This window comes from Lithobates pipiens, unplaced genomic scaffold (genome assembly GCF_037356315.1).
Source record: "Lithobates pipiens isolate NorthernLeopardFrog02 unplaced genomic scaffold, aLitPip1_a1.2 Scaffold_10, whole genome shotgun sequence".
In the NCBI taxonomy this organism is placed as follows: domain Eukaryota; kingdom Metazoa; phylum Chordata; class Amphibia; order Anura; family Ranidae; genus Lithobates; species Lithobates pipiens.
Genome location: NW_027507686.1, coordinates 216,406,564 through 216,432,097, shown reverse-complemented (window position 1 = coordinate 216,432,097; position 25,534 = coordinate 216,406,564). Strand labels below are relative to the sequence as shown.

Sequence of the window (25,534 nt, the reverse complement as noted above, 5' to 3'; positions counted from 1 at the left end):
ACCATCACCAATGCTGTTGTGTTGTGCAAGTGTCAGCATCTTAGAAGCTTCAACCAGGGGCTTGATTTTATTCTTATATTCAAGATTGTTGTTCATGGACAAATTGTATTGTTACAGGACAATTTGTTATTTTTAAGCCATTTAATAAACGTTATTGTGATTTATGAAGCACCTCTAGTGGGATTATATTATATGACAATGGACACTTCAAGAGCCAGTTTCACGACTGTCAGTCTTAAGCACTATATTTGGGATAACTTTGCAGATTGTGTGTCATTTTAGGTTTAAAGCTGATCTCCAATCCCTTTTACAAATATCCTTTCAAAAAATAAATAAAAAAATTCAGATTATCTAATGCAAGATTCTTGTCTACGATAGTAGTAATGATCCTGGCATTGAAAAACCTGCCATTTCAAACAGAGCCCTGCGTGTTTTCTGTCCCAGTGTAGGAAGAGTGATCACTGAAGAGAATGTCTTGCAGCAGAGATTGATACAGAAAGAGACAAGGTTTGTGGAAAAAGATCGTACAACTAAAGAGGTCAGGTTTATTTCTATCTTTCTGTAACATAAAGCAAACAGTCCAGACAAAACAAGCAGTGAGTTTTTCCACCAGATCACCCCATCTGGGCTCTACGCATAGTACTGCAAATTGGCTTTTTTCTTAGCCTGGACTTCCAAGATGCCTTCCATATAATCCTCATGTGTCAGTTCCGTGGCTCCTCTGCGCAGAGCAATCATACCCTGGATTGGAAATAAAAAGAGAATGCCACAGGTCAGGTTACTAGCACAGGCTGATTAAACCAATAAGTGCTGAGATGTGATGCTGTTGTAATCAGATGACAAAGGGAACCCAGGCAGGAAATGTTCCAAAGAAAGGTTTGTGTCCCTTAACAGACACCTTCTTCAGCTCACACTCCAACAATACTGGAGAAATAATGTGAAGCTCAGTGGTTGTGGTATTTTATAGAGTGTGAGATATCAATTCTCTAGTCTGGGTGCAATTTGCTACTCATTAAGAGATGTCAGGATTGCCTCGCTATAGTCGCTATTCAAAGAGGGTTTATAAAAGGAGTTATTACAGTAATATTTACCTTCATTTTATTTATTTTTTTCCAAATAACTTTTTATGAAAAGGTTTTGGCATTTTTATATACAACTCAAACAAAAAAGAAAGCAAAAATATACATATATAGTTACACAAACAATACATGTAGCCTCACACGTCTGGTGTTCTATAGCAATTCCAATAGATTTAATTAAAATTACCTTCATTTTAGACATGACTTTTTGTACATGCTTGATGCACAGAAGTCCTTTAATTAATCAGAAGTCTGACTGCCTAATAAACAGATAACTGTAGTGTACTGCACAATGCTGGGGTAATCAGCCTAACAGATTTGTCCCCATTTCTGCAGGGACTACACTTCTGTTTAATATCCTCATGTTTAAGGCTGTTCTGTATGCCAGCAATGATCAGGATTGCAAAGCTGCTGTCTATTTTTACAGTTTTCTTTTTATAGTCTTTTATGTATTTTTTTTTATATGCATGTTATTTGTAAGTGCCAGTGTCATGTCACATTCAGCTACCCATCACATTTTGCTACCCGCTGGAGTGCACGCTTCGGGCATGGCCTGGCTTCGCTCGGCATTATTATAATCTGACTCTATGTCCACTTGGATGGTGGGGTTTGAATCTGGACTCGGGTGGAGCGCATATGGCGAAACACCGGATCACACTGGGGTGGACCTGTCAGGTGAATTAGACGCCTGACCAGTCGCGCTCCATGCAGTGTAATGGAACCATTCTAATCAGAGCTCAGACTTGGAAAAAGCTTCCTGTACTACTTGGGGGTGACTTTGCAGCAGGTTGAATTGACTTCTATTACAAAAAGTTGTTTGAAAGCCGTGCTTAAGTTGTGCTGTACGGGGCGGCATCAGATTCGCACGACTTTAAAGCCACCCCATCGTGAACCAGCATTAAAACCTACAAAACTTTCAATAAAAAACTATTTTTTTTCAAAATAAACAGATAACTACAAGAATTTACATGTTTGTATATGAAGTATTTCATATAAAGCCGTAAATATTTTCATGGATCTCTGTAAAGTAGGCAGCCAGCCTCCCTGATTAAACTGGAGTTTCACCCCAAAAAATTGTAATGTGCTTAAAAACCTCTAAATGCCTGTTGCTAGGGGGTCCCTCATAGTCTGCCTCCTTTGGCACCTGGGCTTCTGATGTCACTTCCCTCAGCGCAGGAAGGGAGATCACCTCTCCCCCCTCCCTCTGGTCAATCTGGGACACGTGACCGATCCCGATGATTGCACAGCCAGTGACGGCGCAAGGTGCGGCTCCAATGGCTGAGAGCGCTGACCAATGTATTCTGGTGGGGGCCACCCCCCTGTTAGAGCACAATAGCACAGCAGGGAGGATCCCTGTATTAACATTGGTTAGTACAGGGGCTCCTCTGAAGCGTTTTTTTCTGTGCAGCCCTGTTAGGTTGAACTAACCTTAAAAAAATAACCTAAAAAAAAAAAAACAACACACAAACACACCAACTAGTAGTGTGTACCAGGCTTAAAGGTGAAATTCACACTAGTGTGGTTTGATGCAATGCGTTTGAATAGGCTGCCAACATACCACAGTGGTCCAAAAAGTGGAGCTGCACTATTTTTGCAGACACAGTGTACCACAACACAGGTGTGTCAGGTGCCTGCTGGTTTAGTGTGTTGGAAAGCTTATTAAAAAAGAATGAGCAGTGCAGTAATGTACTGCAGAAGCAAATGTTAAAAGCATGTGAATTAACATGCGCTACTGCAATGCAGTTCTGAACGGGCACTAATGAATTTTTTTTTGGGGGGGGGGGGGGTCTTTTTTCATGTCCCCTCCCCAGCACAAAGTACCACTCTACAGCATTCTGAAACAGGCAGTAAGCCTGCAAGCAGTAAATGAACGCCACACCTCCAGGGGCCTACATAGCTCTTGTGAACAGCTGTCCCATACCGGAGCTGGACTCATAATTGCTCGCACTCTCCTCTAAAAAGTCTAGAGAAAATAACCAGCCCCACTTCAAAAGGTTTTAGTGATATGGCAAAACTTTGTTTCCCAAGGAGTACAAAATTGAACCCTATCTGGAACCTTCCAAATATATTTCACAGGAATAAGGCTCAATTGTAGAGATAGTGTCTGTACGATTATGTCTGTTTTCAGATGAAATGCATTAGAAAGCAAAGCCTGCATACATAAATGAGCAGATACATATACAGTATAAGACGATACCTACTAAAAACGTTTTTTTTTTTCCCCACACACATTATTAAAACTGGAGCAGATAGAATCTGCAGCAGCTGTGTATTGCAACCAATCAGCTTCTAGCTTTACTTTATTCAGTTAAGCTTTGAAAATGAAAGATAGATAGATAGAAGCGGATTGCCATGCTCCAGTTTTTATAAATTCCCCCTTAGGCTATGTTCACATTGATGCGGTTCTGCAAGACATTTTGTGCAGGCACGGCAGCCCATTCATTTGAATAGCCTGCAGTTTCTCCTAAAAGGCAGGAAAAAAAAGGTCCTTACACCATTTCTGGAATTGCAGCTCACATGGGAAGTGAAAGTGCACTGATTCCCAGTGAGGGGGAGATTTCAGGCACGTGCGGCGTGCAAATAGAATTAATGGCACCCGCACACATCTCCTACGTTTTTCCATGCAGGGTTGTGGCTGAGGGAACAGGTGCGGACCAGCAGCGGGAACAACCCGTACAGATGTGAACCTAACCTTACAATGTTCGTTTGTTCTGATCTTTCATATATTTAAGGAAAAAATTTTAATAATTAAGAAACCATCGTTTGCTTTTTAAACTGTAAACAAAAAGTTGAATAACTACTAAACAGACGTTTGAACAATCAAACACTATACTCACCGCCTCTACACAAACGGCTTTGCACTGTGCTCCATTGAAGTCATCAGTACAGCGAGCAAGCTCTTCATAGTTTACATCGGGGCTGAAAAAGAGACAGAAATAAACCAATTAAACTTTAAATCACTTCTAACTATATCCAATAGCTCCATCTCAGGCAGTGGTAGACAGGCAGATAGATTACTGTAAAACAATAGGCAGTGATATGTGAGGAAGTCTGCAATGGTAGGCCCTAGCATATCTCTCTTAAAGTGGAGCGCCACTCAGAAATGTAATTTCCGCAAATCGGATTGCTCCCCCCTCCGGTGCCACAGTTGGGGGGAGCAGATACCGGTTAAAAAACAGGCATTTGCTCCCACTTCCAGGGAAAGATCGCTGCAATCTTGTGCGGCAAACTACGTAATGTCCGGCCTCTCCTCCTTCCCCCCGCTGCTGTCTGGGAGACCCATAGGTCCCAAAAGACAGCAGAAACCATTCATAATGTTCAGTGCGACTCAAGCATTCGCAGTAGGAAACAGGCTGTGAAGCTGTGAGGCCCCTTTCACACGGGGCGGATCAGTAATGATCCGCCCCGTGATGATCCGCTCGCTCAGCGGGGATCGCTCTGTTGTCCCCGCTGAGCCGGCGGCGGACAGTGCGGTCTCCGCACACTGTGCAGGGACCGCCCTGCCAGCTCTCAGCTCTCCTCTATGGGGGATCGGATGAGCACGGACCGTCTGTCCATGTTCATCCGATCTGCAGACGGATAGAAAAATAGGATTTTCCTCCCTCTGCAGAATCGGACAATAGCGGAGGTGGACAATAGCGGGTGTCTGCGGATGTTCATCCACAGACAGCCGCTATCCCATAGGGATGCATGTATGTCCGTATTTCATCTGCAAACGGATGGATGGAATACGTCCGCATGTGTGAAAGGGGCCTTAGGCTTCACTTCCTGTTTCCCCTAGTAAGGAGGCCAGTGCCTGCACCCAGAGCCAAGGGACGGGTCCGCTTCAGGTCCCGACATCACCGCCTCCCTGGACAGGTAAGTATCCTTATATTAAAAGTGAGCAGCTGCAGTATTTGTAGCTGCTGACTTTTCATTTTTTGTAGTGCTTTGAGGGGCGTTTCAACAGCTTTTTGTGTGTGATAGAGATATATATATATCTATATCTATATATATATCTATCTATCTATCACTTTTGTGATCTAGTTTCTGCTGTAACACACATCTAGGTGACTGATCTCCCTCGTCTTCACTTCAGTTCAGCAATACAACATAGTCCAGGAATCACAGCAGTCTGTCTGAAGAATGACGGAATGGCAACAGAAACCATCTCTGTGCTTTCCCCCTTCCAGTAAGCAAGTTAATCGATGGGATCAATTCTGATTCTACCCTCTCCTGGCTTGAGTGCTGTTGTACAAAGGTGACAAAAGGCAAAATTCAGGTACTTATACCTACTTTTATATAAAATATCTGCTGGGAGTTCAGATGCAGTGGGGGGGGTGGGTATGGACCTTCAGAGTGCCTGTGCCAATGATGTCACCGGCTGCATCCAGTGTGAATATCTCCTAAACAGTGCCCATTTTAAGCCTTATGATAGGTTTACTGGGAGGTGAAAATCACAAAGTGGACTTTATTACTGCTTTAAGCATCCAAGTTAGGGGCTGAAAGTAGGATTTAATAAGTGGCAGAAACAAAAAACAGCAAACCTTCTTAGTGCATTCTTTTTCATACCTGACATTCATCTTTCGGGAGTGAATCTGCATGATTCGAGCACGGGCCTCTTCATTGGGCATGGGGAATTCAATCTTACGATCCAATCGCCCTGACCGAAGCAATGCAGGGTCTAGAATATCTACTCGATTGGTAGCAGCAATAACCTGCAGGAAAAACATTGAATAAATTTACAGGCACATGTGAGACTGCAAAACAAAGAGGGTTAATAAGAATCTGTCAAAGTAAAGTAAAGCAGCAGTCACTGATGATTTTATTTTTAAAGCAAAATAAAAGTTCCACTGTATCAGTGACAGTAGGCAACTTTTTCTAAAATACACATGCCTGCTCACAGGGATCCCCAGAATATAAACTAAGCTTTGCATGTGCAGTTCAGCTTACAGCGGCCAGCTCAATCCCTGTTTGCCGGAATGGCTACCTCCTGTGAATGCGCAGGGGTGATGGTATTCAACACCTGCCAATAAAGATGGCCGAGAACCAGCACACAGCAGAAGATGTTGGTGAGGGACCATTGGAAAGGTAATTGATCCCCTTAGTTTGTATTAAAGTGCACCAAGGTCATCATCATCCTCTTATTAATACAGAGTGATAGACCTAGAACAAGTATGCAGCCAGCAGAGCCAGAACTGACCAGATTGTTTGATTCAAGTCATTTAAGCAAAAAATCAGGAAGACCGTCCACCAAGCCCGAACCTTTAAAAACAAGTCAGCAATGGCAGCTCATATAGCTCTATCTTGGCAGGTTTCCCTTTATTGGTAGTTACTGCACATACTGTAAACTTATCATGAACCAGATAGGCTGAACAGGCAGCCTGATGGTATAGGATCAAGACATCAGAATTACAACTAACTTCTATTAACACAAGTATAAAAAACATTCGGGCAGCCCAGTGTCCTAGTGGTTGGCACTACTGCCTTACAGCACTAGGGGCATCAATGCAAATCCCAACCACGAGTTTTCATATGTCCCTGTGCTTGCATGGTGGGTTTTCTCTGGGTACTCTGGTTTGCTAAAACTTACCACATCCATATGATAACACTACCTAAAGATGAAATGGCAACAATACAGAACTTAAAAAAAAAAAAAAAAAAAAAAAAAGTACCCAAGCAAAAAACTTCATATGTAAAAATCAATGAATTTTTACACAGTACTGGGTCCTTGGGTTTCAATCTCGACCAGGGCATTCTGTAATTTTCAGCACTATGTAAAATTAACCACAATAAATAATATTGATGATACAATCTACACTGATGAAAGGTGCCTTTGTCTCGGTTCTTGCCAAGAGGTTATGGTATTTCCATTTATATCTGTGTGTAACCTCTGATATTAAACATAACATTGCTGGGCAATTTCTGAACCAGGGAAATCAGCTTCCATGATGCCGCATTTCACAGATTTCTGTGCACTCTTGGCATATTGGAGGGGAATACTGCAGACATATTTTAGAGTCCTAATCTGCTTATAAGCTGCTCCCTCGTAGTGAGAAAACTGGTAAAGGTGTTATCACATTGTAGTTTCAACATCATGTCAAGTACAAACAAAATGTATTTATTTATGGAGAATAGAGTTATTTAAGGCCTCACTGAAGTCACAGCATTAGATACGCTATCACGCTGCAATAACACCTTTCGTTCTCTAGGTCTTACAAGGGGCCAAGTGTTTAAAGCTAAGTTTAATATGCAAACATGTTAGCCTTTTCTGGTTCCTCCCTTCTCTCAAACAATGTGCTAATTAGATTTTTAAATAAACCTTTTATCAATACATAACTTATTGTAGACCCAATCACATCACCACTAAGTGTCTGTGCTTCTCTATTCAATACAGGCAGATTGTGGCTGGTGAAAGGAGTAAGCAGGGTGCTGTACATAGCTTTCTAAAAACATTACAGCTCCCTGTGTCAGTAGCCTCAGTCCGACGCTGCATCTGTCCGCCGGTGTCTTTGCACTGAGAACTGAGCAAAAGAACACCGCTGATGGCTCGGTTCTCTTGGCTGCCCGAGAGGAAAGCTGCTGCCTGTCAATCAGCAGCTCTCCTGCTCTGCTCCCCCACACTCACTGGAGTGCTGAGCTGTGGAGGGGGTGGATCGGCCATCTCAGCGGCTATCAGTCCAGGCACCTGGCCTGGATTGAGGAGTCTATACAACTGTGCAAGCCTGGGAGGAAAAATTAGAGTTCAACTTTATCTATGGCTGTGCAGTCTAATAGGTGCAAGAAAAGACCCAACATTCTCAATATTTCACACTGAGCTAATCAGACATTGTTTGGGATTTAAAGGAGAGGTTGCAATAGGGGTTAAGGCTGGGTTCACACTGATGCAAATTGGATGTGGGTTCTCTGCATCCAATTCGCATGACAGGAGAGTGTGACCAGCTCTCAATAGAACCGGTTCACACAGGTCCGTGGTGACTGCGGTCCACACTGGAAAAGGGTCCTGTGTGTCTTTAGCTGTTTCAGGTGTGAATTAAGGCAAAAATTCTGACCCGATTTGCACTTGAAATCGGGGAACAGTGAGGCACCGGACTCCTGCTGTGAGCCGTGGCATGTGTGAACCCAGTCTTAAAGTTTTACTAAACTTTTTTTTTCTTCACACAAACATGTCATACTTACCTGCCCTGTGCAATCCTCCTCTTCTTTGGTCCCTCACTGGCACACCTGGCAACCTCCCCCATGCTGAGTGGCCCACAGCAAGCTGCTTGCTATGGGGGAGGATTCGTGCATGCTTGCCCACCGCTCACTGACTGCAATTGACAGCAATGGCTCCTGCTGCTGTGTCTCAGCCAATGAGGAGCGGGAGAGGGACCCAGGAGAGCCTATGCTCTTGTGCATTTTGCCGGATCTAGACGGGTCTCAGCAGGTAAGTAAAAGGGGGTGCTGAGGAGGGAGCTGGACACTGAAGGTTTTTTACCTTCATGCATAAAAGATTAAGAAAAAGAAAAAACACCCTTCACGCTTTACAACCACTATAATAATAATAATAATAATAATAATAATGTCTGCACAGTGAAGAGGGGTAAATTATTTATTTTTTTCTATAAAAGTAAGTTTCCCTGTGGGGTTTTGCATTGCAGCAAATAATTAAAAATAAATATATTTTATTACAGAAAAGTACATCTTTACATTTAAAATTTGCTGCAATACAAAACCCCACAGGGAAACGTCTTTTATTTTTTCTATATCGGGGCGTGCAGCTAACTTGTTTGATACCTATAGTATAATCTTTTTGTTTTTTTGCTACGGGTACATACCTTAACTTGAGTATTGGGCTGGAAACCATCCAGCTGGTTGAGGAGCTCCAACATGGTCCTTTGTACCTCTCTGTCTCCAGCCTTCTCGCTGTCAAACCTGCAAGACAAAATAAAATACATCTCTAAACCCAATACAAATGAGATTGCCGATTTTAAGTGTTCATATAATGCTAGCATACAGACACATACAGTATATGCACACCAAAACAAACCTAGGTAGAAGCCAATAAACCTACAAAAACCACTTCATAAGATCATGTACTTAAACAGCATAGAAAAGGTAACATGATTTTATTATGAGAATTGCCTAATGAAGAAGAACTCCTGTAAAAAAACAAAACAAAAAAGTTCTAGAATTTCTAACTCTCCAGATATAACCGCAAAGTTGTGGTTCACCTTTTAGACAATGTTTCATGGTACACCCATATTTATGGCACAAGATCAATCATGGTGCCCTAACAGCCCCCTGGCTTACCTACAACCCTTCCCAATTCCAAAAAAGTAGGGACACATGTAAAATCTACATAAAAATACAATACAATCATTTGAATACAAAGACTTTGCAAGTCTCATACACCCAAATTTTACTCACAACAGAAATTAGAAAACATAATAAATGTTTAGCCACTTCAATACCGGGCACTTACCCCCCCCCTTCCTGCCCAAGCTAATTTTCAGCTTTCAGTGCTGTCACTTTTTAAATGACAATTGCGTGGTCATGCTACACTGTACCCAAACAACATTTTTATCATTTTGTTACCACAAATAGAGCTTTCTTTTGGTGGTATTTGATCACCTTTGCATTTTTTTTTGTTTTGTGTTTTGTTGCTAAACAAAAACAAAAAAAAAAAACGACCAAAAATTTGGAAAAATACATTTCTAAAAGTTTTCTCCTTCACTGATGGACACAGATAGCCGGCACTGATGGGCATTACTGGTGGCACTTTTCCTAGGCAGGGATCCACGGGGGGGCTGCACTGATAATCAGCACAGACCCCACCTGTCAGGAGAGCCGCCGATCGGCTCTACTGGCATCTGTCAGACACGAGTGAGAAAAAGTCGATAAACAGCTCTTCCCATCTACATCGCGATCAGCCGTGATTGGACATGGCTGATCATGTGGTACAGAGCCTCCATCAGAGGCTCTTTACCAAAATCGGTGATGCGGTGCGTCAGACTGACACACCACCGATGGGCGTGTGATCGCGGCTTATTCTGCTGGACATCATACAACGCCCAGTCATGATAACTGAACCACTCTCCAGCTGTCATTCTGCTATAGGCCAGGTGGGAATTGGTTAAAATAAGAAAATGTAACTGTGTATATCCCCTCTCAACAATGCTCTGCAAATGTCTGGAAACTGAGGAGACCAGTTGCTTGAGTTTTCGGAGAGAAATATTCTATCCCGATATAGGAATCCAGCTGCTCAACAGTCCTGGGTTTCTTTGTCATATTTTTCGTGTCAAGATGCGCAAAAAATATTTTCAATTAGTGAAACGTCTGGAATGCAAGCAACTGGACTCTACTAGGAAGCCATGCTGTTTTAACAGATGTTGTATGCGGTTTAGCACTGTCCTGCAAGGCCTTCCCTGAAAAATATGTCATCTGGATGGGAGCTGCTCTAAAACCTGGATATATCTTTTAGCGCTGATGGTACCTTTCCAAATGTTCAAGCTGCCCATTCTTTACATATGAATGCACCCTGATACCATCAGAGATGGAGGCTTTTGAACTGAGCGCTGATAACAAGCCGGATGGTCCCTCTTCTCTTTAGTCCAGAGGATGTGCCATCCATGGTTGCCAAAAAGAATGTCAAATAACGATTAGTCTGACCACAGAACAGGTTTTCCAGTTTGCAACAGACCATTTTTAATTGAGCTTGAGCTCAGAGAAGAGGGCGGCGTTTCTGAGCCTATGGAGTGATGGCCTTCACAGAGTCATGCCTGTTTTTATTGCAATGCAGTTTGAAGGCCCGAATATCACATGCGGCCTTGTCGCTTGAACACAGATTTCTCCAGATTATTGGAATCTTTGGATGATATTATGTACTCTGGGTGATGATAAATTTAAAGTCTTTGCAATTTTATGTTGAGCGTCATTCTGAAATTGTTGGACAATTTTTAGACACAGGTTTTCAGATTATGGAACCTCTGTCCACGTTTACTTCTGAGTAGTGATTGGCGTGTTTGCAGCCCCGCTCACTTGACCCTGCCAGGAAGCTGACACTGCACAGCGCTAATCACAGGCAGTGAGACATTTCCCGATCTGTGCAGCCATGGATCGGGAAATGTCTCACTGCCTGTGATTAACACTGCACAGCATCAGCTTCCTGGCAGGCTCAGGCGCGTGGGGTTGCAAACACGCCCGAGCCCATTCTTACTCCTACTCTTGAAGATGCTCTTTTTATACACCCAATCATGTTACTGACCTGTTGCATTAACCCAATTAGTTATAAAATGTTTTTCCAGATCTTACTTGTTAGTACCAGTTCTTTGTTGCACTTGCTCAACTTTTTTGAGACGTGTTGCTGCCATAAAAAACTCAAAATAATTTTTTTTCTTAAAATAGTACATTTTCCTCAATCTGAAGACTTGAAATGTTTCTATTTTCTATTGTGAATAAAATATAGATTTATGAGCTTTGCAAACCATTGCATTCTGTTTTTATGTAGGTTTCTCACAGCGCCTCAACCTATTTAGAATTTGGGTTGTAATTTATGGGTTGCACCTTCAAAAAGCAGTTTGTTATTTGAATTCAGCATGGCTGTGCATTGCTACTCCATGCTGAACAAGAAAACTAACCTTTTTGTTCCAATAGCATCCAACTCATCAATGAAAATAATGGACGGTGCCTTCTCCTTGGCTAAAGCAAAGGCGTCCCGTACAAGCTTGGCTCCATCTCCGATAAACATCTGAACTAACTGAGGTCCAGCAAGCTTCAGGAATGTAGCCTATAAGACAAAGGCAAGTGTCACAACCACCTGTGGCTCCCAAACTTACTGTGTCCTAGAGCTACTCAACCACCTACCTTGGTCTGTGCTGCACATGCTCTTGCTAACAGGGTTTTCCCTGTGCCAGGAGGGCCGTACATGAGCACCCCTTTAGGGGGCTGGATGCCCAGGTTTTCAAATTTCTCCTTGTGGTTCATGGGTAGTACAATAGCTTCTACCAGCTGCAAGAAAAAAAAAGTTACATGTAGAAAATGAAGATTGCAATGAAACAAAGGATGCTAAAGAGATGCAGACAAGGTCTGGCATACTTCCTGAATCTGCTTATCCAGTCCTCCGATATCACTATATTGCTCAGTAGGCCTTTCATCCACCTCCATTGCTTTAACACGAGAGTCATATTCTGTAGGAAGGGTCTCCAAGATAAGATAGGAGTCCTTGTTCACACCCTGAAGAAACAGAGACCAGATTATAAATTACAAGGGAATTCTACAACCATTTCCCAATCTTAGGCAGTGGAAAACGAAAGAATCCTTTGCATATCATAAATATGGATGTTGCAATCTTACTCATTGCTGAACCTACGTCAACATTATGTCCTCAGTATATTACTCCAAGTGACAAAGCATAAATAAACCCAAAAACAAAAAACTGTAATACTGCAGCTTAACAGTACTTTTCAGCCTCTATATGTCTAGGCACCATAAATATACTGTATAGCAACATTACTCAACAATATTGAGAAAAGAGTAGATATTCCATAATTTAGCAGGAGAACAGCATGTAGAACTATATTACACCAAGCCTGAGGAAACTCTTCCACCAAGGATTCTATTGTGAACTAGTGGCAAGTCCTGGATTGTCTAACCATGCATCCGAGATTTGTTCAAATTTTGATGGGCTACCCCTATGCTGGTAAAGCAGTTTCTCCTTGTGCAAGACTGTTATTCGCCGCAACCGACTCATCATAAGAGGGAGGTGTTGCAGAGTGCCACTTCTGTGCAATACGTTTTCAGGCAATAACCAGGATTCTAAGAATAGCTATGAATGTATAAAGGGGTGTATTGTTGCTCATCTAGCCAGCCCAGCAAGCATAGTTTAGCACAGTGATTCTCAACTAGGGTTCCTCCAGAGGTTGCTAGGAGTTCCTTCAGCGTTGGGCCATTTCTGCCTCTCTGATAAGTTCCCACCGACACCATTGATCTTTTTAGCTATCTGTAAGGAGATAATTCTTCCCAATGACCACAAGTGTAAGGATCAATCTTCCCACTGACCATCACACTAATGTATAATGAGTTGTAGATTTCTAATTTTTAGCTGGGGTCCCCCCGAGACTGGAGAACTATTTCAAGGGTTCCTCTGTGTTAAAAAGGTTGAGAAAGGCTGGTTTAGGATGTAAGGTAAGATTACAATTCCATATCCTATTAATAGAATCATTTATCGTTGTCCAATTTTGGACGCTTCCATAGCATATGAAGGAGAGTGCCATTCTCTACATCGCACCTCGGGCACTTTAGGTGCATTATTTAGCACAGTGGACCACTCCTCATCAATACGTCCTATGTCTGCCGACCACAGAGTTCTGCAGTTGAGAGACATGGCTCTGGATACCAGGGATAAAAGGAAGTATATAAGGATGAAATTTTCCTTTCCTAGAGAGTGAGGTAACCAGTTGTGTAAGTATTTCGGGTTCTATCAGTACCCAAGTTGAAAGTCTGGATTGAGAAGAAATGGCATGCCGGAGTTGTAAATATTGATGGTATAAGTGGTTTCATAACCCATATTCCTCTGGCAATGTCTGAAAGTCCTTCAACAATTGCCCCAGATAGAGCTGTGGTATGTATGTGAGACTACAGAAGGACCAGGAGGTGAATCCTTGCAGTTTCTGGAGCTCAGGGTATTGACTATTGTTGAATATGTGAGTAACAAAGACTTATTACAGCATTGGCTGTATTCGTTTTCTTATTTTCAGGCAAAGAACATTTTCAAAAATTACAGAAAATACTTGTTGACCCAACCAGAAATGCAGTGCCTTTGTTATTTCCAGTGGGCTGAACTGTAAGCACAAAACAAGTTCATCTTTGTTGCATAAACTACTAGTCCCTTCAGGCCCTATGTAATAGAGATGAACAAAAGGCAGAAATGTTTAAAACCCAGCCTGGGTGACTACAATAGACCCTTCTATAAATATGTTGTTCACAAGAAAACTAAGTAAAAATAAAGAGGAAAATGTCTGAGAAAAGTAAACTAATGCAGGACACCTTCTTGAAGAACTTGTAAAATGCAACAAAATACATTTACAAAGTAACATACCGCCCACTGACCTCACAACAGTCAAATGTGTGGAATTCCTATTCTAAAACAAACACACAAACACACACACACACACACACACACACCCCTAGGTTTTGTCTAAAATACTACACAAAAAATAAAAATAAAAACACCTTTTAATATTCCAGAAATCCAGTTAGCCATTAACTTCCATTGTGAGCTGACAGCTTAGCCTCAGATCCACTGAAATCCCAATCATTGTCAACGCTGCCTAGTTCTCACCTGCTGGACTACAGAACATCTCACACTGATGTTATTGAGAAGAGTAAGGAGGGGGTGTTTTGTATTCTTAGAAAAGAGCACTAGGGAGGGCTGACAACACTGGCTGGGTTTTCAGTGCAGAAGTGAGTTTTCAGCTTACATGGGGAGTTAGAAGCAAGATGGATTTCTTGGCTTCAAAAATAGACATACAGCACATACCATCTTTGTAAAATACTTACCACCAAATCTCCAGGCTTCAGTTTTTCTGCATCAACCAACCCAATGACAGGCAAGAAGTATGTCTGGTGAAAAGAAGGACGGAGTGTTAATCAGAAGCTCTATGTTTTTCTTCAAACAGAAAGCCATTTCTGCACAGACAACATCGTCATGTCAAATGGAATGGATAACCCCAGATAAGAACAGGGGTCCACTTTTCATGAAAACAGAAAAAATAAGTTAAAGTCAAAATCCAGGCAAACAGTTGAATACACGCATGGGAACTTTTTTTTTACCTGCCAAATGAGCTCTGCTGTACAGAGATTGCCAGAGGCTGGTACCAGGTAGAATACCGATACTTATACTGCTTGTATTTTTTTTTTTAAATACATTCAATGAAGTATTAATGACTACAATAATCTGGACAGAGCAGGTGTTGGGACCACTGCCTTTTTTTTGGGCCAAGGGAGGGAATGACGTCCTGCATATTCAATGTGTACTCTCTCCTGTTGTGGCTGCTGAGCTCATCATAGGAAATAGAGAGTACATCTGGGCATGCACGGCCCAAATGAACAAGACGGCCCTACTATACCCATATAAAAGATAGTGTGTGATTTTTGTAAAGCTGAATTTACACTTTTACTACAGCCAAGACTTTAGTGAACATCGTCAAGAGTTAGAGATGAGTTTTTCCAGCTATCAAGGACTCTGTTACAGATGTTTACCCTACTGTCCCAGCAACAATGGTTTTACCAGGCAGGAAGAGAGAAAGTCTGAAATTGCAAAACAGATGAAAAATAAAGACGACCCCCCCCATTTTATTTTTTAAGCACAGTAAGAGAAAACCAGAAAATCGCTGTCAATGTTATATTGTGGTCTAAGCCCTTGCTGCAGAATTTTCCTCCATTCCTGTCTGGTTATACCACTGTAACCAGACAGGACAGTAAATAAGGGGGATATAGCAGTAAAAACCTGACAGAGCTTCTAATCTTTCCCACTCTAGACAAAGAAAAAATACGTTTGGCTTTGACTCTTACGTGGACATTGCCCCTAAATGTGTCCCCTTGCTGAACTGCTGGAAAAAAAGTGTAAAACACAACAACTTATACTATACTCACCTTTACCCTGGCTCCACTATTGGCTCTTACACGAGGGTGACATTATCCCCCTTTGGGCAAGATCTGGGGAATTTATAGTACTCAATCTCACAGAGAATATGCTTCCAGTACTGTGCTACGGGGTCTGCTTGTGAGATTTGGAGTACCCAGCATCTGCTGTGCTTTCAGAGTATGATCATTTTATCCCCTTTTCCACAGAACCCAGGGGAAATGCAAGTCAAATATATATATTTTTTTTCCCCTACAATGATTTAGCATGGTGGGGAGGCAAAAGTAAAGAGTGGCCCTGCAAGTAATGCAACTTCCGCTTTAACACCCCTATTTACAAGGCAAAGCAAAACAGGCCACATCTGACATTAAGCCCCTGTTCACAGCAGTGCGATTTGATTGTTCCAAATTGCATGACAAGTCACACCTCATTGCTGGCAATGGAACCGTTCAAATAACCGAGACTCGTGCCACAGTGACTTTGAGAAAGGTTCCTGCGCTACCTTTTTTCACTGCAACTTGCATTGACTTCAGTTTAATTAAGTCACAAGCGACAGTAAAATGGGCAGTGCAAATCATGCTAATGTGTGGCTTGAAAAATCGAGCTGAAAAGGCTCAACAGCCCTGCAACGCCCATATAACTAGGAGTTGCACACAAAAAACTTGCACTGTAACTTTTTTTTTTTGACATTTAATGTAAACTTATACAGCAAAAAAAGGGCAATATAGAGGAATTTTCCATTTTACCTGTCGAGTGGATGTTTTAATAACGGCACACTTTCCCTTTCTCTGGGAATCTAGATCAATGTTGGCACCGTCTTCCTCCTGGTCATTGGGATCCACATCCAGCAGCTGGAGAAAAAAAAAAAAAAAGTGTCAGGATTTTTACATACATAGCAAAGCAGAACAAGATATTGAAGGTCATACAGAGTTTAGCAATAAAGCATCTCTGTCAGTTTAAAAGAAAACAGATCAAAGAGCCCTGAAATAGAAGAGGTATTGTAATGACATCATTTTATTTGATATCACTGCTATTTATTCTATGTCATTTTGGTGGGATAATTAATTTAATTCTGTTTGGTATTCTTATAATCAGTTAGGGGGAAAGCACTGCGCTATAGTTTGGTATATGTAGAAAAGGGCCTCAACAGCCAAAACAGCAGCCAACACCAAAAACAAACAAAGTTCAGCAAATGAAATAATAAAGACAGTGTAGCGCTTCAATAATAATAAATGTGATCAACATAAATTATAAAGATAATAATATGACAGAGATCGTATAAATATAAATGCCTAGAGGAAAAAAGTCCAACATTGGGCGCACATTCCACTATGTAGCTGGCACGGGGGTGACCGAACCGTCACAGAAGAGGAAGAAAATGCACTAGGCGAATGTATTCATGTGAATCTGCTTGACTGTAAACATCAGGAAAAAGTAGATAAATACTTCTTACCAACTCAGTTGGACTCACACAGTCGTATGACAGTTGAGTCTAGAAGGCTTGAGGTCACAGTCTGGGACCAAGGAGTATAAGGAGGGAGGTCTGTTGAGCTGATGGAGGAGCTCCAAGCGGTTGTAGGCCCAATGATGGATCCTTTCAGATGGAACGTCAAGGTTGTTTGTAGTCAAGCTCAGACGCGGCCCGTTGCACTGATACTCCAATCTCCCCCGAATGGGGAGGGGGATATTGTGGAGGTTTAAGCCAAAGAAACGGAAAAAAGGAAAAAGAAAAAAAGGCTCCACATGGTGCGGGTCAAACGGTATAAAAATGTTGGTTTATTGAAGTCAAAAGATAATTAATGACTTAGTGATCACATAAAAAATAAAATAGAATTAAAAGCAATGTAGGGTGCCAACAGCTCGCCCAACGCGTTTCGACATATATGTCTTCGACAGGGGCATGTTCAACATGCCCCTGTCGAAGACATATATGTCGAAACGCGTTGGGCGAGCTGTTGGCACCCTACATTGCTTTTAATTCTATTTTATTTTTTATGTGATCACTAAGTCATTAATTATCTTTTGACTTCAATAAACCAACATTTTTATACCGTTTGACCCGCACCATGTGGAGCCTTTTTTTCTTTCCTTTTTTCCGTTTCTTTGGCTTAAACCTCCACAATATCCCCCTCCCCATTCGGGGGAGATTGGAGTATCAGTGCAACGGGCCGCGTCTGAGCTTGACTACAAACAACCTTGACGTTCCATCTGAAAGGATCCATCATTGGGCCTACAACCGCTTGGAGCTCCTCCATCAGCTCAACAGACCTCCCTCCTTATACTCCTTGGTCCCAGACTGTGACCTCAAGCCTTCTAGACTCAACTGTCATACGACTGTGTGAGTCCAACTGAGTTGGTAAGAAGTATTTATCTACTTTTTCCTGATGTTTACAGTCAAGCAGATTCACATGAATACATTCGCCTAGTGCATTTTCTTCCTCTTCTGTGACGGTTCGGTCACCCCCGTGCCAGCTACATAGTGGAATGTGCGCCCAATGTTGGACTTTTTTCCTCTAGGCATTTATATTTATACGATCTCTGTCATATTATTATCTTTATAATTTATGTTGATCACATTTATTATTATTGAAGCGCTACACTGTCTTTATTATTTCTTATAATCAGCTCTGCACTTTTTTGCACTTTAGTAATTTGAGTTTTTGTACCCAGACTCCAGTGCTAGCTGATTTTTAGCTTCATCATATCTGATCAATTAACATCATTTTTAGCGCAGTGTTAATCCTCTTGTTTTTTTTACTATTGTAATGACATCACCAGTAGCCAATGTCTCCCACCCTCCTTTAGGAACAGCATTGTAGCCTCTGTAAGACTATTTGGCCTTCAGCACTTCCAGGAATGCTGTATACCTGTGTCTACACACCCTGCCTCCATTCTCAAACCCCTTGTACACACGGTCGGACATTCCGACAACAAAATTCGTCTGATTTTTTGACTGGTTTTGTCAGAAACTGGCGTTGCATACACACGGTCGGACAAAGTTGTCGGAAAATCCGATCGTTCGTTACGTGATGACGTTCGTTGCGATGGGACTACGTCCAGGCTAGTAGCCAATAGCTTTGGTCTCGTAATTTGATCTGACCATGTGTTGCACTTTGTCCGATCAGAATTCTCTACAAACGAACAGACAAAGTCCAATCGGATCAAGTTGTCGGAAAATTTTATATCCAGCTCTCAAACTTTGTTGGTTGGACATTCCGACGGAAAAATTCAGATGGAGCTCACACATGGTCGGATTATCCAACAACATGGTCCCATCGGAAATTTTCCGTCGGAATGTCCGACCGTGTGTACAAGGGCTAAGGCACTAGAGGGCTCGGCAATAACAAAAAAGGGGCAGCGGGACAGAACCACAGCACACAGCGGGAGAAACAGACATCAGACACTCATTGAAGTGTCAAATGCCAAAGACACCGACAGAGTTGTTAGTCAATTAACCAATTGTCTCGAGAGGTAAATATGAAATAATGGGGAAAAACACAGCTACCACCTTAGCAACAGTCATAATAAGAGTCCTACGGAAATTTGAAAAACCTCTTCTGACTGGCCCATTCCTCCTTCATTCGTGTGTCATGCACTCCCCCTCCCTGGCACTGCAGCTTACAGTGGGAAAGTTTTAGTTATGGAAGTAGTACTGTCAATCCAGAAAACAGTGGGCAGGACTAGATGCGGCCAGGTGCTGATTGGCAAGCTACAGTCTAGAGCAGTGATGGCTAACCTTGGCACCCCAGATGTTTTGGAACTACATTTCCCATGATGCTCAACTACACTGCAGAGTGCAAGAGCATCATGGGAAATGTAGTTCCAAAACATCTGGGGTGCCGAGGTTCGCCATCACTGGTCTAGAGTACAGACTTGAGAATAAGCAATGCCAATAGCCTAAGCACAATTATGACACGAGTTAGTAAAACTGTACATATCATCACAACTACTTTGTGCATCCAGGTGGCTACCTGGACAAATTGGACTTTTATTTGGTGGTAAATGGTAATGGATCTCTCATGTTTTTTTTATCAAATAAAAACTGGAAAGAAAGAAAGGAAACTAAGTACCTCCATTCACAGAAATCGTTGCGATAGCCAGAGGCTATCAGGTGACCTGGAATTGAGAGTTCCGGGTCCTGATTAGTGCAGGGCACCATGCTCCCAGCATGAACGAAGATACACGAATATGCAGCCCCGGGCCAAAAAAAAAGCCCAGTTCAGTGGGGCTGCATATTTGCGTACAGTTGGCTTGAAGGGGTTAAACTCACTGTAGTGCAAGGAGGCGCAGCATACACAAATGAGTGGCAACACTGCTCTAAATTCAGAAAATAATGATTTTAACTTGAAACCAACAAATGTCAGGAAAAGGTTTAGTCTTTAAGTGGTTAAAATTCACTCATTTACACAGAGGTTCATTCATTTGATCTAAAGGACAAAACGTTACAATTTATATACTTAGTTCTGCAGCTGAGGATTGTTGTGACACTTGGCAGACTGCCTGTTTTTTTGGCAGCTGGCGGCTTCAGCAGAGAATTCTCAGCATGGAAAGAATCAGGAAAATGCTTTGTGAAGATCCCGGGGGGGGGGACGCGATACTGATTCTTAACGATTAACCGTGCAGCTCTACTTTCTTTCTAGATGCAGCTGATGCTACTATAATATGATACAACACGTACAGCAGATGCATTATTATGGGATAGGAGCGTTATGCTTGTGCCACCTGAATTTTACTTTCACACTGGCACGTTATTTAAACCTGTTGGGAAAGAAAACAATTAGACACTCACCTCAATGACGTTGGACACCAAATAGGGAAGAGTTTTATTCACTTTGATCTTCTCACTATTTTCTTTGATTTTATCCTTCATGGCTTGTAATTCGTGTGTGACTCGCAAAACCTCGCTCTTCATGATCTGAAAGGCAGTCAAATCATTCATTACTTGGACAACACGCTAAAATCGGTCATCTGAATAACAGAAGAGGCCTTATTTTTGTGTGAGGAGGGATACATGTTAAATAACTAACCTCCATTCAAATCTCTCTTCGTTTTAAACTTGGTACAGGCATAGCCCACTTTTAAGTACACAATGGGGTTTATTTACTAAAGCTGGAAAGTGCAAAATCAGGCTCACTTCTACATAGAAACCAATGAGCTTCTAACCCCAGCTTGTTCAATTACGTTTTGGTAATAAAGCCTGGAAGCTCATTGGTTTTTTTTTTTGTTTGTTTTTTTACAGAAGTGATTGCACTTTCCAGCTTTAGTAAATAAACCCCATTTTGTACTTAAAAGTGGGGCAGGCTCCTCTCTCTTTAAGTGACACCCTGATATAAAGAATGCCCCTTGAACAAGAAGTGAGAGGAATCTTGGGGACACTTGTTTTGGGGACCACTGTCTAAGAGATTTATCCTCAACAAGTTACAGACAGCAAAGAAAAAACAAAAAAAAACAAACAGATCTATAAATGGCTGTGTAGGCATAACTGTCCCAGCCACTCAGATCATAGCAGAAAACCTGCTGGGTGCACAACACCACTTCGTTCTGCATGGCAGGGAGGGGGGGGGGGGGGAGCGCGGGGAGCGGGTTATGTGACATGTTGCGATTTAAGCTGGGTACACACAGTCCGAATATTAGCTGGTTCAGCAGAAACCAGCCGACAATCTGACCACGTGTGCAGCTGTCCTATCAGAAGCCGGTCTAAGGACTGGCTTTTGTCGAAGGGACATGCTGGAGAATCAGCCTATGATCAGAGCTTAGCAGTCCATATCTGTGAGCTCTGATCAGTGTGTTCTAGCGGGTTTGGGAGTCCCCCTGTCAGAACACAAAGGCACAGCTGGAAAGATCACTGCACTAACATTGCTTAGTTAGTACAGAAATTTGTCAGGTTTTTTTGGTCAGCCTGAAAATAAATGTAATGTGTGTTCCAGGCTTAAAGTGGATGTATACCTGATTCATGAAATCTGACCTAAGCACACATATCTGTAGTGTTTACTTACTTCTCTCCAAAGCACTAAGTCTCATGTCTTTCTGTTTTGTTGCTGTTATCGGCATGATAACTTCTGACAAGTTTTCCGTCAACAAAGATAAAACCAGCCTGAAATTTTGTGTTGTGGGAGGTTACTATAAAATAGATTAGCAGAGAGCTTGTCTTGTCACAGCACAACTCTGCACATTCCTTCCTTACTCTACCTATGTGGAGGGGGGGGGGGGGGGGGTGCCTTTCCTCCAATCAGCTGTCTCCCAGTGTATGCCAAGAATCCAATCCTATTGCTGAATGAGGAAGTAAAAATTCTAACCCAATGTTGGAATTCTAAAGAATGTAGCAAGCTGAAGACCGCTTATATAAGAAAAATTTATGTAGGAAGATTTGTTTCATTCCTGTGTATCATCTGAGGCTGCTCATTTCACTGGGTATATGTGAGGATTTACATCCACTTTAAGTCCCAACCCTAAACTGGGCTATACCGAGCAAAATAAAAGAAGTGGCCATGTGACCTACACAGAAGGAAGGGTTTAAAAAGGGTATTTATACAATTAATTCTAAAATGTTTCCATCTTTGTAAAGTGTTTGATGGTGGTATGCCCTGGGATAGTGGGAGGAAATCTGGGGTTTACAACCCACTTTAATGTGGTTGTAAACTCTGTTACACCACTTTTACCTACAGGTAGGCCTAGAATAAGACTTACCTGTAGGTACCGTGAATATCTCCTAAACTTGCATGGTTTAGGAGATATTCACTGTATCTGCATGCGCCGATATAATTGGCACATGCACACTGAAGAAACGGCCTGCTCGTGCCGTTCCTTCAGGAGCCGTGCCCATCGGTTCCCGCCAGCATGCACGGAAGTGGCGTCATCGCGGCTCCGGCCAATTACAGCGCCGGAGCCCGCAAACCCGGTAATAACTCCGGGAGACATGTCGCTGGTCATAGCGGTGTACGGGGACCGCAAAAGCTTTTATCTAAGGGAAGTATTTCATAATGAGCTAGTATGTGATGCATACTAGCTCATTATGCCTTTGTCTTGCAGTTTTTTGGGGTTTTTTTTGGCATTTACGACCACTTTAACTATACCCTACTACCTATCCCCGAAAAAAAAAAAAAAAAAAAAAAGACATGTAGCCTTACTTCTACTTGATAATCATTATAGATATACGGTATATTATAGAGCACAGGATCCGGAATTCTTTTCCACAACACATAAATATATATTTTTATAAAAGTGTGATTCTACCTTTATTTCACTGTCCAGGAGCCTTGTCCTCTGGATAATCTCTTCTGTGGACATTTTAAGAACCTCTTGTCCAACTCCATCTTGCTATAAAATGCAAAGAACAACAATAATAAATACACACACTAATTAATTCCGTAGATAGTTATTTTGGCAAACACATTTGTGGTTAATTAGAATAAAAGCCCAACTCTATTTTAGTTTCAAATAGAATAAGCAAGGGTCAAAATCATTGCTATTCATTTATTTTCTGCCCCGCCCCCATCCCTCAGGGAGATTTTCCATCACTTCCTGTCTATTTGAACATCCTTTCAGAAGACTGGCTAATCCTTATACATGCTAAACTAAAAAAAAAAAAAATGTAAAGAAAAAAAAGGGCTTGACAATAATAAGATGAACAATGACAAATAATAAGTCACAGCACACCAACACTGTAGTTTTAGGCACCACTAATGGTCTATCAAGTAGCTATGAATTTCATCCGGCTAATGCAGAACCGAATGACATACACTACGCGGTGGTCCTGTTAGCCATATAGCACCCGACATCGGGAGCTGAGTAGAAAATTGTCAGCCAAACTGCAACTTTATCCAAACAAATGCAGCCGCTGTTCAGGTATTCCGACAGGTGCGGCTTCAGCTGTCAGAATACAACTGCTGCAGCAGGAGATTCCTCAGTCTGCACTGTACAGCAGGATAGGGGAATCTATCATAATATTTTCATTCACCCTGCAGGTTAAACAAAAAGAATGTGTGTGTGTTTCCCCCAATTATCTCAAGTACCCCATAATAAGGGAACATATTTTGCGAGTTTAAACTAGGTTCATAATCAGATCTCCCGACAATAACAACAGTCTGACCATCTGTGCCATCTTCAGATCTTCCAAGCACTATACATGGTGAAGGGCCATCTGAAAACTGCATTGGTTTTTAGGTAGGCCATCACACTAAGCAGCGGTCGGTATGAGGCTCCCTTATATAGACATCCATAAGCCTTGAGACCACTGCTGGGAGCCGCCATCTTGGATTTGAACAACCCCAGCAGACTCACAGCTTCCAGACATGTGACACCCTAGATTAGGGATTCCCACCTTATACCTGGAACACACCATGAGAAAACCGGATGGCCGTCCCCTAAATAATGTCAGTGGGATAGTGTCTCCAGGGAAAAATAGTCACTCGGATCACTGCTGTTAGTGGAGCAATAGCACCTAGGGGAAAATAGCTCCCTAAACCATGGGTGTCAGTAGGTAAGTTGCCTCCAGGGGAGGACAGCCCACAAATTATTGGTGTAAGTGGCCACAGGGGAGAACAACGTCCCCATATCATTGAAGTCAATGAAAGAGTGGGACCCAGGAGAGAATAGCCACCAAATCATTGAGGATAGTGTGACAGTGGCCCCAGAGCAGTATACCCCCCAAATCCCACCCCCAGGGAACAATAACCCCATAATCATGCAATGGATTGGAAGGGTGTGGCTCTGCACTGCTCTCAGGATCCTGATTGGCTGTCATTACAACACAGAAGTTTGGGAGTTCTCATCCATTCATGGAGGACAGGAAGCCACTGCACCAAGGGACAGAGAGAGGAGGGGGAGGGAGGTCAGGGCGCCGCCGTGGCTGAGAACCACTGCTTTGTAGTATTCCCCTTGGCTATATAAATGTTATATAGGGATCTAAAAGTAGGGGTGGAGGAGCTGGGCCAGCACAGAGAAAAATATTAGACCCCAGGGGAGGAGAGGGCTTTGATGTGTAAGAGGAGGACGGGGCTGTGTTAGGGAACTGACTCTTCTTGGAGCAAAATGAGCAGATCAGTATGTCTGCCTTTCAGTACTGGGGCCCGTGGTTCACATCCTGGTCACACACACACACACGCTGGTCAGTTAATTGCCCCCAATATGATATTCTACAGAGAGTGTCCCTGCCATGTGATCAGGTGGTGAAAGGTTCTCTCTATGTTCTGTATACAGTGGGGTGGAGGAAGCGTTAGATATTGTATGGGGGGTTAATGCGGTCCCATTAGAGAGATTTCCCCTCACTTCTGTCTCTGGAAGATCCCCAATGTCAGGACATGACCGGGGTCACCAACACAGGAAGTGAGGGCAAACCTCCCCAATGGGGACACAGCCAGAGATAAACACCTGACAGAGGATCTGACTCCTCCACACATTACAAACAATAAGAAGTAATTTCTCTGGCTGCTGGAAGAGAGAACAGCCAGGAAACGATTGAGGGTGGTGAGATAGCCACACATCATCGCTGACAGCGGACTAGTGGCCACATAGTGGGCTCCATGGGAGAATGTGACCCCCTAAGTCATAGTAGAATGGTGGGCAGAAGGGAAAATAGCCCCCAAATCATTTAGATCAGTGGGGGGAGATCTGCGGAGGAACCAACAGTGCCATCCTTGCTGGTGCTTGTAGTCCCACATGGCCATGCAACCTCCCTCGACCGCTCAGTTCCCCTCACCTCTGCTTCATCCCACACAGACGACATCTTTACTGCTCTGCACAGGCCCGGTGAGTTCGCAATTCAGGAACCGGAAACGGCAGAATCTTAGAACACCAACTTCCGGTGTGCTCCGAAAACGCCTCCCCCGCCCCTTTGTTGTAAGGAAGCAGAGGG

At 42.6% G+C, this 25,534-nt stretch overlaps 1 protein-coding gene across 1 annotated transcript; it reads right to left on the bottom strand.

Annotated features, from left to right (window-relative positions):
• Positions 1-525: 525 nt before the first annotated feature.
• PSMC3 (proteasome 26S subunit, ATPase 3) lies at positions 526-25,534 on the bottom strand. Its single transcript, XM_077460980.1, has 12 exons — positions 25,379-25,534; positions 22,915-22,998; positions 20,471-20,596; positions 16,428-16,532; positions 14,598-14,660; positions 12,135-12,272; positions 11,904-12,047; positions 11,678-11,826; positions 8,876-8,972; positions 5,631-5,776; positions 3,917-3,998; positions 526-741 (listed from the first exon to the last, which is right to left on the bottom strand). The coding sequence occupies exons 1-12, from the start codon at positions 25,403-25,405 to the stop codon at positions 631-633; spliced, it is 1,272 nt and encodes a 423-aa protein (XP_077317106.1). The 5' UTR covers positions 25,406-25,534; the 3' UTR covers positions 526-630.

What these genes read in the sequence shown, in the direction of transcription:
- PSMC3 (XM_077460980.1), bottom strand. Translation starts at nt 25,405, where the DNA reads ATGTCGTCTGTGTGGGATGAAGCAGAG. An exon ending in TGGTGTCCAACGTCATTGAG is followed by an intron (nt 16,533 to 20,470) that starts GTGAGTGTCTAA and finishes TTTTTTCTCCAG; the next exon opens with CTGCTGGATGTGGATCCCAA. An exon ending in TGGATAAGCAGATTCAGGAA is followed by an intron (nt 12,048 to 12,134) that starts GTATGCCAGACC and finishes TTTTTCTTGCAG; the next exon opens with CTGGTAGAAGCTATTGTACT.